Source organism: Oratosquilla oratoria, chromosome 13 (assembly GCF_046742065.1).
Source record: "Oratosquilla oratoria isolate Oo_2021 chromosome 13, ASM4674206v1, whole genome shotgun sequence".
NCBI classification, from domain to species: Eukaryota; Metazoa; Arthropoda; class Malacostraca; order Stomatopoda; family Squillidae; genus Oratosquilla; species Oratosquilla oratoria.
This window is the reverse complement of record NC_134789.1, coordinates 206,427-220,070: the sequence shown is the minus strand read 5'-3', so window position 1 is coordinate 220,070 and position 13,644 is coordinate 206,427. Positions and strand designations below refer to the sequence as shown.

At 39.6% G+C, this 13,644-nt stretch overlaps 1 protein-coding gene across 3 annotated transcripts in view; it reads right to left on the bottom strand.

Moving 5' to 3' along the window:
- Naglu (N-acetyl-alpha-glucosaminidase) overlaps positions 1 to 13,644 on the bottom strand; it is a 192,890-nt gene that overhangs the window by 125,400 nt on the left and 53,846 nt on the right. For all 3 annotated transcript variants that reach the window (XM_076196766.1, XM_076196765.1, XM_076196764.1), the window contains one exon: positions 8,685 to 8,753. In XM_076196766.1, the coding sequence (XP_076052881.1) occupies positions 8,685 to 8,753 (69 nt within the window). The remainder of the gene's footprint in view (positions 1 to 8,684; positions 8,754 to 13,644) is intronic.

The window sequence follows — 13,644 nt, the reverse complement described above, 5'->3', positions numbered from 1 at the left end:
GCATGCTTGTACATATTCATTTCTATAACAAGTATATATTTTCCATTTTTCAGGCCTTCTGTCTTTTTTCCATCTGGTCCAAGCTTTGTCTCTTTTGTCTTTTAACTCCCTACAACTTCTATTGTACCAGCATTTTACATATTCTTTTTCTTGTTTTTGTCTTGGGACATACTTATCCACTCCTTTTTTGTAAATTTTTGTCAAAATATTCCATTTCTCTTCCACTGTTGTTTCTTCTTTGTATATTTCTTCCCAGTTTTCTTTTTGAAAGAATTCTCTTATTTTATCAAAATTTGTTTTTTCATACATCATTCTTCCTTTTCTATATTGTTCATTTCTTTTCATGTATTTTTCTTCATTTAGTTCCAGTTCAATCAATATGTGGTCACTTTTACTTATTGGTGTTTTATATTCAATCTTGTCCACTATTCTAGGTTCAGATGTAATTATTAGGTCTAGTCTCGATGGTTCTTCCTCATTTCTATACCTAGTGTTCTCCTGTATCCACTGTGTCATTGTATTGTCAGTAATCATTTCAAGTAGAGCGTTTCCCCATGAGCCGTCTCCACCCTTTACTGTCATCTCTTCCCAGCAGATTTCTTTGCAATTATAGTCGCCCATCATAACTATTCTTCCTCCATCTTCCATTATCTTATTTAATGTTATCTTTGTGTCCTCTAACATACTTTTATGTTCACTCTCTTCCCACGAGGCTGTTTTCGGAGGCACATAATTTATCACAAACTTTATGCTCTTCTTATCTCTGTCTTCCACTTCGATCATAATCATCTCTACTGTATTCTTTCCATATGTGACACACCTCACGTTTATATCCTTCTTAGTCAGGAACATAACTCCACCCCCTTGCTTTGTCTCTCTGTTTCTAATCCAATAATTATATGCATCATGTCCTACACTGTTGGGTGGTAGTGGACCTTTTAATTTTGTTTCTACAATTCCCATTATGTCCGGTTCTTTTTCCTTCAAATAATCATTCAGCTCATTCAATCCTGTTATTAATCCATCTATATTTGTGTAAGACACTCTTAGTTTTCTGCCACTTCCATTGTGTTCTCTGTTTCCCTTTTGTTTTTCTCTTGTGTGTCGAATTTCCTTAGTTTCATATTCACTACTCTCCAATAGAATCTCTCTTTTTCTGACTCTGTTCTGTTCTCGTTTTTTTCCTTAGCTTCAAGTCTTTTCTTTTTTTCTTCCTCTCTTTCTTCTTTATTCATTTCCCTTTTTATCCATACCTTTTTATATTGTTCACTTGTTGCTAGTTTCCCTGTTTTGGATAAGATATTCTCTGCCGTCGTTTGTGACCTGAATTTAATCTTAATTGGTCTGGTCTTATCTGTACTATACTTTCCGAGTCTGAGCTTCTCTTCGATTTGTTTCATTATTTCTGGTTCATCTTCCTGAACTAATTGTAGTAAACTGCTTACTTTTTCATTTTCCTCTTTGATTCTTGAGGTTCTATCTGGGTTATGTTTCTCTTCCATTCCTAATATAATTATACATTTCTTTTTGTCTGCTAAGTCTCTTACAATATTTTCCTTCTGTCTCATCACTTTGATAACTGAGTCTTCAGTTTGTTCTTTCATTTGCTGTTTAATTATATCAGTAAATGCAACTTTACTATTTTCCTGTATCTTTCTCCACCCCTGTGCCTCTTTTGCTATTGTTTCTTTATTGTCTTTATTGTTCCTTTTTAATTCTTTATTCTCCTCTTTTACTTCTCTTAAATGTCTTTTTAGTTCTTCTATTTCATCAGTTAAGTTTTTGTTCGCCTTCTCTAGTTCTTCCAATCTTTCAAACTTTTCTGCAAGTTTTGACATTTTACCGAACCTAACCTCCCAATGTTCAGTCATTTGTTCAAGCCTTTCCTCCAGTTTTGCTAGTCGGGGGAGGTTGGTATCCGCCTCCCCCTCTTTAAATCCTTGGAAATTGTTATCCTCACCTTCCATTGTATTGTTCTTATCTATGTTTCTAATCTTTACATTTTTGTTAGACATTTCGTCGTCACTAAATTGGTCGGGACCTCTTTTGTTTACATGGCGTCTGCCTGCCTGGGCCAAGTCCTCTCCTTCCTCATTTCCTTCCATTTCCCTCAGTAATCCCTCCCCTTCTCCTTTTTCCTCACTATCCCCTACACCACGAGCAATTTCCCCCCCCACCCTGTAAATACAATAGGTACTTCCTTTGTTTCGGGATCCACGAAATTTCACTTTTTCTTCAGAAGTCCTCTAAGCCGTCCATTCGTTGAAGTGTGTGTGTGTGGGGGGGGGTGATTAAGTAAAGTGGCTATGCTGTGGATGTATTGTGTCTTGCTACATTGCTTCTGACCTAGGACAGTGGGCAAGATGTAGGGATGACCCGTCATCCAGGAGGAGCCAAGATAAGAGGGAGGGATGAGAGTGGAGTATGTGGGGATGAAATGGGTGGGAGTGGAATTTATGTCTTTGTTTTTTGGCTACCTCCCTTGTAAGGGGGAAAAAGCCTTTGATATATGTATGTATGTATGTATATTCTTTTAGGAGGAGTTTGGCTTCTATATATAGATACCTAATTGGGGTGGTTTTGGAACACCATGTTATTACTCTCAGTACTTCATTTTGTTGTGTTTGTAAATTCTTTTGTTCACATTGATTCTTGGGAACCATTCTATACCGGCATAGTCAAGGGTGGTTCTTATGAACTGCATGAAGTAGGTTATATTTTTCTGTTGTCCAAACTTTGGGAAACGAGACAATTACAAAAATTATCTATCTATAAAAGCTTTTTCCCCCTTACCAGGGAGGTAGCCAAAGTCAAAAGGTATATACTCCATCCCACCCATTCCACTCCCATCCACCGCTCTTTCCTCCCTCTCATATTAGCTCCTCATGGATGACAGGTCATCCCTGTATCCCACCCACTGCCCTGGGTCAGAAGCAATGCAGCAAGACACAGTACATCCAGTGGAAGGCTGCTTTACTAAATCGGCGACAGCCCCTTATGCAGAAAAATAGCAGCCCTTTGGGGTGTATAAAAACATCATTCATACATGTGGCATTTGTATACTTGGACGAAGACATGATAAAAAAAATATTGGTTACATTGATAAGGCCTAGACTAGAGTATGCAGCAACATTGTGGTCCCCCAGTATCAAAAAGAATATAAAGAAAATAGAAAGAATCCAGAGAGCAGCAATAAAAATGGCACCTGCACTTTCACACCTATCATATGAGGAGAGATTGGCTAAACTGGAGTTACCGATGCTGGAGCAAAGAAGAGAGAGAGGTGACCTACTGACCATCTACAGAATCATGAAAGGCACAGAGATACTTGATAAAGAGGACTTACTAATCTGGGACAAGAGAAACACAAGAGGACATGGAAAGAAAATAAAAAAACATAGCTGTAGAAGAGAACTGAAGAACAACAGTTTTCCACATAGAGTATTGGACACTTGGAACAAATTCGATAATGAAATAGTATGCGCAAAAACCACTCATGACTTTAAAAGCAAACTAGGCACTGCAAGATACAAAGACGGGACACCACAAGCATAGCTCCCCTTCCTGCAAAATACAACTAGGTAAATACATAACCAGTCCCTAACCCCCCATCCCCACCCACTCCCAAGTGCTGGACTTGAGGTTGAGAAAGTGGTATATCAAAGGAAAGGAAACACAGGAAACAAAAAAAACAAGGCAGAGAAGGAAAAAAAATTAAAAGTAACTTATACCAACATAGATGGTCTGATTTCAGGATTAGATGAATTAAATGATTATCTAGTGGAAGAAAAACCAGATATAATGGGAATTGTGGAGACAAAATTAAAAGGTCCACTACTACCAAATAGTATTGGACAAAGTTTGCACAATAACTGAATGAAAAAGAGAGGAAAAACAGGGTGGAGGAGTCATGTTTTTAACTAAAAAGGGCTCAAATGTGATGAAGATCACAGGAGAAAATAATGTGGAACTGATTATGATAAGAGCTGAAAAGTGACATGAAAAGTAGAAAGTTTGTGGTGATCTATGTGCCCCCAAAAACATGTTCTTGGAAAGAGAGTGACCATTCCAAAATGTTCAAAGACACAAAGCATACATTAAATGAAATGCTGAAAAAAGGAAGAAATCTAGTAGTTATGGGTGATTTTAACTCTAAAGAAATATGTTGGGAGGAGATGACAGTGAAGGATGGAGAGGACTTTTGGGGAAACATAATACTTGACATGACCATTGAATTCATGATGACTCAATGGGTAAAAGAAAATACCAGATATAGAAATAATGAAGAACTGTTGAGACTAGATTTAAAATTTACTTCAGAGCTTGAAATTGTGGATCAAATTTAATACAAGACACCAATTGGGAAGAGTGATCACATACTACTCAAGCCTAAATTAAAAGAGGAAATATATATGGAGAGACACGAGAAACACAGAAATGGAAGACTGATGTATAACAAAACAGATCTTGGGAACTTAGAAAATTCCTTCAAAAAGCAAGTTGAGAAAACTTCTTTAATGAAGAAATACAGGTGGAAGAGAAATGAATGATTGTAAAAGAAATATATAATGAAGGAGTGGATAAATACATACCAAAACACAGGAAAAGGTGTCTGAGAAGTATGATAGGGGTTACTAGGCTGGATAGAGTGAGAAATGAGGAGGTGAGGAGGAGAACAGGGGTGGAAAGGGAGTTGGGAGATAGGGTGGATGAAAGAGTATTGGGATGGTTTGGACACATGGAAAAAATGAATGAAGAAAGACTAGTGAAAGAGGTGTGGAAGGCAGAAGTGGAAGGAGTGAACATGACAGGGCAACCTAGGATGAGATGGATGGATGAGGTAAAAGGGGTATTGGGGAGGAGGGGAATGTTTCTTGAGGAAGGACGGGAGAGGACAGAAGACAGGGGTGAATGGAGAATGGTTGTATATGGATGATGTTGTGATGTATGAGGTGGAATGGATGGGGGATGGGGGGTGAGGGAGTAGGTGTGAGAAAAATTTGACGCAGCCCAAAGAGATTTCTCCCCGTCTTCTCCTTTTCTGCATGAGGGGACGGAGAGGGTGGGTCGCTGAATTAATGAAGTGGCCTTGCTGTGGATGTGCTGTGTCTTGTGACACTGCTTCTGACCCAGGGCAGTGGACAAGATGCAGGGATGACCTGTCATCTAGGAGGTGCCAAGATAAGAGGGAGGGAAAAGGGTGGAGGAGAGTGGAGTGTGATAGGGTTGGAATGGTTTTTATGCCTTTGTTTTTTGGCTACCTCCCTTATAAGGGGGCCAAAAAGCCTTTGGTATATGTATGTATAGCAAAAATGTAAAGGCAAAAGATAGAGACAAAGCTTGGAAAAGATGGAAAAAAAGAAAACACTGGGAAAGTGGCAAATATATATCAAAGAAATGAATATGTAAAAATATGCAGGGAAGAACTATGAAAAAGACATAATAGACAAATGTAATAACCAACCTAAATTATTCTACAAATATGTAAATGGTAAAATAAAAAATAAACAGGAAATAGTGAAACTACATCATGAGAATATAGAATATGCAGAAGATATAGAAATGGCGGAAATTATGAACAAACATTTCAAATCTTTATTCACAAAAGAAAACATATACAATTGGGATGAAGGAAGGGGAGAAACATCACCCCAATGAATGAAATAATTGTGACAGAAAGAAATGAGAGACCAAATAATGAACCTTGATGTCAGAAAATCACATGGCCTGAATGGAATTGCAAACTGGATACTAAAAGAATGTATATATGAACTAACAGACAAAATATAAAAGATAATAGATTGCTTACTCAAAGTAGGAAAGGTACTGCAAGACTGGAAAAATGCCAATATCATGCCAATATATAAAGGGGGAGACAAGGAAGACCCAACAAACTGTAGACTGGTCTCCCTTACAAATACAATAGCTAAAATTTGTGAAAAAGTCATCAAAAGTAGATGGACTAAACATCTGGAGGAGAACAACATACTAAATCCGAAACAATTTGGTTTTTGACAGGGAAGATCATGTGCCACAAATTTGATCTGTTTCTTTTCAAGGTCAATAGATATAATGCAAGAAAGGGATGAATGGGCAGACTGTACTTTCCTGGACTTACAAAAGGTGTTTGATAAAGTACCATACACAAAACCATTAAGAAAACTCAAAACAACAGGAGGTGCACAAAGAAAATTATTGAAATGGATGGGAGATTTCTTGCATGCGAGAAAAATGAGAGTGGTGCTTAGAGATAAAAACTCTACCTGGGAAGAAATGATAAGTGGAGTCCCACAGGGTTCAGTATTAGTGCCAATAATCTTTGCTATATTTGTAAATGACATGGATGGTGTAAAATGCTACATGGACTTCTTTGCAGATGAAGCAAAATTACTAAAGAAAGTATGGAAAAAGATTGTGAATTGCTACAGAGAGATGACAAGGTCTGGCAATGGAGTCAAAAGTGGGAAGTGAACTTCAACATCAAGAAATGTAGTATAATGGAATTTGGAAAAAGTAAAAAAAGAATATCAGGACAATATAAAATCGGTGCAAAGGAAAAAGCCTTGCTGTGGATGTACTGTCTTCAAACACTGCTTCTGACCCAGGGCAGTGAACAAGATGCAGGGATGACCCATCATCCAGGAGGTCCCAAGATAAGAGGGAGGGAAGAGGGTGGAGGGGAGTGGAATATGTAGGGGATGGAATGGGTGGGAGTGGTTTCTATGCCTTTTTCTTTTGGCTACCTCCCGTGAAAGGGGAAAAAAGCCTTTGGTATATGTATGTATGCAAAGGAAGTAAAGAAAGATAATTCCAAAAAAGGACCTAGGAGTAATTATCACCAAAGACATCCCCAGATGAGCAGATAAACAAAATAGTCACAGAAACTTACAATTTACTTAGATCAATAAAGGTGGCTTTTAATTATTTGGATAAGGTAATAGTAAAACAAATTACTAGTGACACTGATAAGACCAGGACTGAATTATGCAGTGACACCTAGTACAAAAAAAAGAATATAAGTAAAATAGAAAGAATCCAAAGAGCAATGATAAAGATGGCCCCAACACTTTCAAAATTGACAAATGAGCAAAGATTGTCTAAACTGGAACTACCACCCTTGGAACAAAGAAGAAAAAGAGGCAATCTATTGGCCATTTACAAAATCATGAAAGGCATGGAAGTCATTGACAGAGAAGACTTATTAAAGTGGGATAGAAAAACAAACATGGGGTTTGAAAAGACATTCAAAAAGGATAGTTATAGATGAGATCTGGAAGGGAGAAAAAAGAAAAGAAAAGAAAAAAAAAAAAATCCACACAGTGGTGGATGTTTGGAACAAACTGGATGGAACAATAGTGTGTGCAAACACCATACAAGAATTTAAGAACAAACTGGATGTTATGAGATACAAAGATGGGTCACCATGAGCATAGCTCCCTTTCCAATATAAAACAACTACATAAATATAAATGCCTTGGTGGATTAAAGAGTGTAATGAGGAATAGACATTTAGGAATGGATGCGAAGAGGAGACTGTATGAAGGAGTGATTGTGCCAACAGCACTGTATGGGGCAGAAACGTGGAACATAAGAGAAGAAGAGAGAAGGAGTTTGAATGTGTTTGAGATGAGGTGTCTGAGAAGTATGGTGGGGGTTACTAGGCTGGATAGAGTGAGAAATGAGGAGGTGAGGAGGAGAACAGGGGTGAAAAAGGAGCTGGGAGATAGGGTTGATGAAAGAATATTAGGATGGTTTGGACACATGGAAAGAATGAGTGAAGAAAGACTAGTAAAAGAGGTATGGAAGGCAGATGTGGAGGGAGTGAACATGAGGGGACGTCCTAGGATGAGGTGGATGGATGGGGTGAAGGGGGCTTTGGGGAAGAGGGGAATGTCTGTTGAGGAAGGAAGGGAGAGGACGGAAGACAGAGGTGAGTGGAGAATGGTTGTATATGGATGATGTTGTGATTGCATGAGGAGAAATGGGCAGGGGGGTGGAGTAGTTTGTGTGAGTAAATTTTGACACAGCCCGAAGGGATTTCTCCCCGTCCTCTCCTTATATGCAAGGGGGGACGGAGAGGGGGGTCGCCGATTAAATGAAGCGGCCTTGCTGTGGATGTGCTGTGTCTTGCGACACTGCTTCTGACCCAGGGCGGTGGGCAAGGTGCAGGGATGACCCGTCATCCAGGAGGTGCTCAGATGAGAGGGAGGGTGGGAGGGGTGTGGAGTGTATTTAGGGATGAAATGGGTGGGAGTGTTTTTATACCTTTCCCTTTTTGGCTACCTCCCTTGAAAGGGGGAAAAAGCCTTGGTATATGTATGTATGTATGTAAATATAAGCACGCTCTAGTAAATATACCAGTGACCAAACTGGTCCACAGCTTTGCATATACATGTGAAGAAAGCTCAGAAACACTAAATTTGCCATTATTGGAAGAACGTAAAGACATAGGGGACAGGATCATGTTGTTTAGGTCATTAAAGATAGTATACAAAACTTACATAGAAGATAACTTGGTTTGGAATGGGAAACCATCACATCATAGGAACAAATTGTCTAAAGGATATCAAGAAACACTATTTTATCCATATAGATACATCAACTCTTGGAAAAAAATAAAACAAGAACATTCAAGATATTCGTGTCCAGAAGACAGACCTTACATGACTATCAAAAGGACCTACCAGCAATATGAAGGATCCTTAAAGTGTGCCCATCCACCTAACTGAGTCACTTTGGCATCAGGGAAGAGTCTGAAACATGTATTAAATATTATAACTAAAATAATAAATTAATAAAATTTATTTGGTCAACATGAGTATAGATATGAGCAGAAGGAAGGCATATCAACAAGAATGATGCCAAGGTAAAGACCTCTTAAATTTCATAGACACAACACTTAAGATAATTCTCATGTACCACCAATGAAATACTTAAAGATATTCATATCAAAAGCAGAAGAAGTATGATCACTACACATAAAATTAATCAAACAATGAATCAATTAATTATCCCAGGCCTCTCTTGCAAGAGAGCCACCACTCTCAGGTACCCAGCAACAGCTACTTAATCAGTCACTTAGCATGTTGCCCCAGGTCTCTCTTGCAAAAGATCCATGGGTCCCAAGTAACCATCAATAGTTACCAGACAGCCCCTAAGGTTACCCAGGGAGGAAATATTTTGTTAGTGTCGAGGGAGTTCACATCGCGACACATACCAGTAATATGATTTGTTACTCACAGCATGGGTTCACCAAGGGTAAGTCATGTGTAACTAATTTTCTATACTTTTACAATAATGTCTACAAGGTGTCAGATAACAATGATAGTTATGATGTCATTTAACTTGACTTTAGCATAGCATTTGACAAGGATCCCCCACCATACATACATACATATATATATATATATATATATATATATATATATATATATATATATATATATATATATATATATATATATATACCAATGGTTATTTCTCCCTTACAAGGAGGTAGCCAAAAAACAAAGGCATGAAATCCATTCCCACCTATTCCATCCCCACATACTCCACTCCCATTCACTCCCCTCCCTTCCTCTTATCTTGGCTCTTCCTGGATGACAGATCATCCCTACATCTTGCCCACTGCCCTGTGTCAGAAGCAGTGTCGCAAGACACAGCTCATTCACAGCAAGGCTGTTTCATTTAATTGGCAACCATCCTCTCCACCCCCTCATGCAGAAAAAGAAAAGATGGGGAGAAATCCCTTCAGGCTGTGTCAAAATATCATTCAAACATACTTCCTCACCCCCCATCTCCCACCCACTCCCATGCATCACAGCATCATCCATACACCATTCTCCATTCACCCCTATCTTCTGTCTTCTCCCTTCCTTCCTCAACAGGCATTCCCCTCTTTCCCAATGCCCCTTTTACCCCATCCATCCATCTCATCCTTGGTCGCCCCATCATGTTCCTTCCACACCTCTTTTACTAATCTTTCTTCACTCATTCCTTTCATGTGTCCAAACCATCCCAATACTTTATCATCAACCCTATCTCCCAACCCCCTTTCCACCCCTGCTCTTCTCCTCACATCCTCGTTTCTCACTCTATCCAGCCTCATAACCCCTATCATACTTCTCAGGCACCTCATCTCACATTCAAACTCCTCCACTCTTCCTCTCTTATGTTCCATGTTTCTGCTCCATACAGTGTTGTTGGCACAATCACTCCTTCATACAATCTCCTCTTAGCCTCCATTCTCAAATGTCTATTTTTCATTACACTTTTTAATTCCATAAGGCATTTACTTGCTTCTCTCAATCTACATTCTACCTCCACCTCTACTCCTTCCTTTCCCCACTGGAGACTACTAAATAAAGTCAAAGCCCATGGCATACAAAGAGGAATGTTTGAATGGATTAGTGTGGTTCAATGAGAGAAAACTGGGTCACCATTAATAGTGTAAAATCCAAATGGGGGAGTCTTAATTGTACAGTTCCCCAGGGCTCGGTTTTGGTTCCCTTATTGTTCATTATGCATATACAGTGCTCGACAAAAGTTCGCGGCGCCTCAGCGAATCTAAAGAAAAATGCACAAAAATGTAATTAATCATTATATTTATTGGATTTTTACTCACCTAATACTTGGTTGGGAGTCCTTTGCGCTTTAACACAGCCTCAAGACGACATGGAAGTGAAGCAGCTAGGTTGTGGAGGGTTGTAGGCTCAAAATTATCCCAGATTTCCTGAATGGCTGCCTCGAGCTTGGGTATAGAGCTGACGTCTTTGCCTTGTAACCTCTTCTTTATAATGTGCCACAAATTTTCAATTGGGTTCAAATCAGGGCTATTACCTGGCCAGTCCTTTATAAAGTTCACTTCACAGTCGTTGAGCCAAGTAGTGATGGATTTAGCAGTGTGGCAGGGGGCACCGTCCTGCTGAAAAACTGTGGCACCTGTTTTTTCAAATGATTCAGGTAAATTTTCACACAGAAGCTCCAAGTACAATTTTTGGTTCACTTTTAAGTTCTTGGGTAACACTACTAATGACCCCAAGCCCTTGCCGCTGAAACAGCCCCACACCATTAAAGTATCAGGGAATTTGACAGTACCCTTGACGTACTGAGGGTCAAGCGGGTCACTTCCATGTCGCCGGTACACCTTTGCACCACGGTTACAGGTGACACTGAAGGTGGCCTCATCAGACCACAAAACGTCAAGCCAGTCGTCCTCAGTCCAGTGAGAGTATTTCTTGGCAAATTCAATCCTTCTGGCTTTCTGCTTCTTGGTGACAAGTGGCTTAGCAACAGGCTGGTGACTCACGTACCCAAGCTCATGCACCCTTCGTGACACTGTCCTCACAGACACCTCACCAAACACCCCAGGGTTCTGTTCCTTCACTACCCTTGCTGTCTTACGAGGAGATGCCTCTAGGGAACAGAACCCTGGGGTGTTTGGTGAGGTGTCTGTGAGGACAGTGTCACGAAGGGTGCATGAGCTTGGGTACGTGAGTCACCAGCCTGTTGCTAAGCCACTTGTCACCAAGAAGCAGAAAGCCAGAAGGATTGAATTTGCCAAGAAATACTCTCACTGGACTGAGGACGACTGGCTTGACGTTTTGTGGTCTGACGAGGCCACCTTCAGTGTCACCTGTAACCGTGGTGCAAAGGTGTACCGGCGACATGGAAGTGACCCGCTTGACCCTCAGTACGTCAAGGGTACTGTCAAATTCCCTGATACTTTAATGGTGTGGGGCTGTTTCAGCGGCAAGGGCTTGGGGTCATTAGTAGTGTTACCCAAGAACTTAAAAGTGAACCAAAAATTGTACTTGGAGCTTCTGTGTGAAAATTTACCTGAATCATTTGAAAAAACAGGTGCCACAGTTTTTCAGCAGGACGGTGCCCCCTGCCACACTGCTAAATCCATCACTACTTGGCTCAACGACTGTGAAGTGAACTTTATAAAGGACTGGCCAGGTAATAGCCCTGATTTGAACCCAATTGAAAATTTGTGGCACATTATAAAGAAGAGGTTACAAGGCAAAGACGTCAGCTCTATACCCAAGCTCAAGGCCATTCAGGAAATCTGGGATAATTTTGAGCCTACAACCCTCCACAACCTAGCTGCTTCACTTCCACGTCATCTTGAGGCTGTGTTAAAATGCAAAGGACTCCCAACCAAGTATTAGGTGAGTAAAAATCCAATAAATATAATGATTAATTACATTTTTGTGCATTTTTGTTTAGATTCGCTGAGGCGCCGCGAGCATTTGTCGAGCACTGTAAATGACTTGGACAATAGGATCATTAATTATGTTAATATGTTTGTGGTTGACACTAAAATAGGACACCAAATCAGGTCAGGAGAAGATGCCAAAATATTGCAGGAAGATCTTACCAAATTGTTCACATGATCATTGAAATGGCAAATGGACTTTAATTTCTCAAAGTGCAGTGTGTTGAATGTAGGTTTACACAACCCATTTAGCAGATATTGCTTAGGTAATACCTTTTTAAAGAAAGTTGAGTGCAAGAGAGACTTGGAAGTGGTAGGGAGTCTTGACCTTATATCTAGGAAACAGTGCATTAGTGCCAGTAATAGAACTAAGAAAGCATTAGGTTTCACTGCTAGGACAGTTACAAATAAAACTGCAAAGGTAGTTATCAAACTCTATCTGGCATTAGACTCATCCTTGACTGTATAGTAGCTTTGGCCTCTGTCCTATAGAATGGCTATAAATTTACTAGAATCAGTACTGAGGAGAATGACCAAAATGATATATGGGCTCGGAAATTTACCTTATGAGGACAGGCTTAGGCACCTTAATCTACACTCTAGAAAGACACAGTGTGTGGTGATCTAATAGAGGTGTTCAAGTAGATCAAGGATTTTAACAAGGGTGATGCAGACAAGGTAATCATGGTAAGACAACAGGGAAGGACTCACAGTAATGGACTTAAATTGGTTAAATTAAGATTTAAGAAGGAAATAGGCAAGTACTGATTTACCAATTGAGTGGTCAATGAATGAAATAGAATTAGTAACAATGTAGTGAGTGCTGAAACTATCAATTGTTTTAAGAGGATAGATAACTTTATGGATGGGGAGGAAAGGTGGTAATGAACATGGAACTGCCCAGTGTAGGCCTTTTGGTCTATTGCAGTCCCTTTGTTTCTTATGTTAAGTGAAGCAGCCTTGCAATGGGTGTACTATGTCTGGCTGCATTGCTTTTGACCCAGGCAGTAGACAGGAGACAGGGATGACCCTTAATTCACAAGGAGCTAAGATGGAGGGAAAACAAGGGTGGTGGATGGGAGTGTATCATGACCTTGTATGATTATTAAAATAATATTGTAACCTCATGTAATATTACAATCATAGGTATCATATTAAAATTGTTGTGGGTAATGTATATTGTCATTATAAATTATCTTTATTGCCTAATGTCTACTTATAAATAGTACCAAATGTAGAGAGGTACATTTTGCACATCTCACGTGACTGTGGGCATGATTCACCTAGTAGAGGTGTGAGAGTGGAAGGAGGAGGTGTTATGTTCTAAACAAACCCTGAACTAAGTGCATAGTAGCTCTTGGATATCCCAAACATATTCTGTATGTGACATCATCCCTGCACAAATATATAAACAAATACTGAAG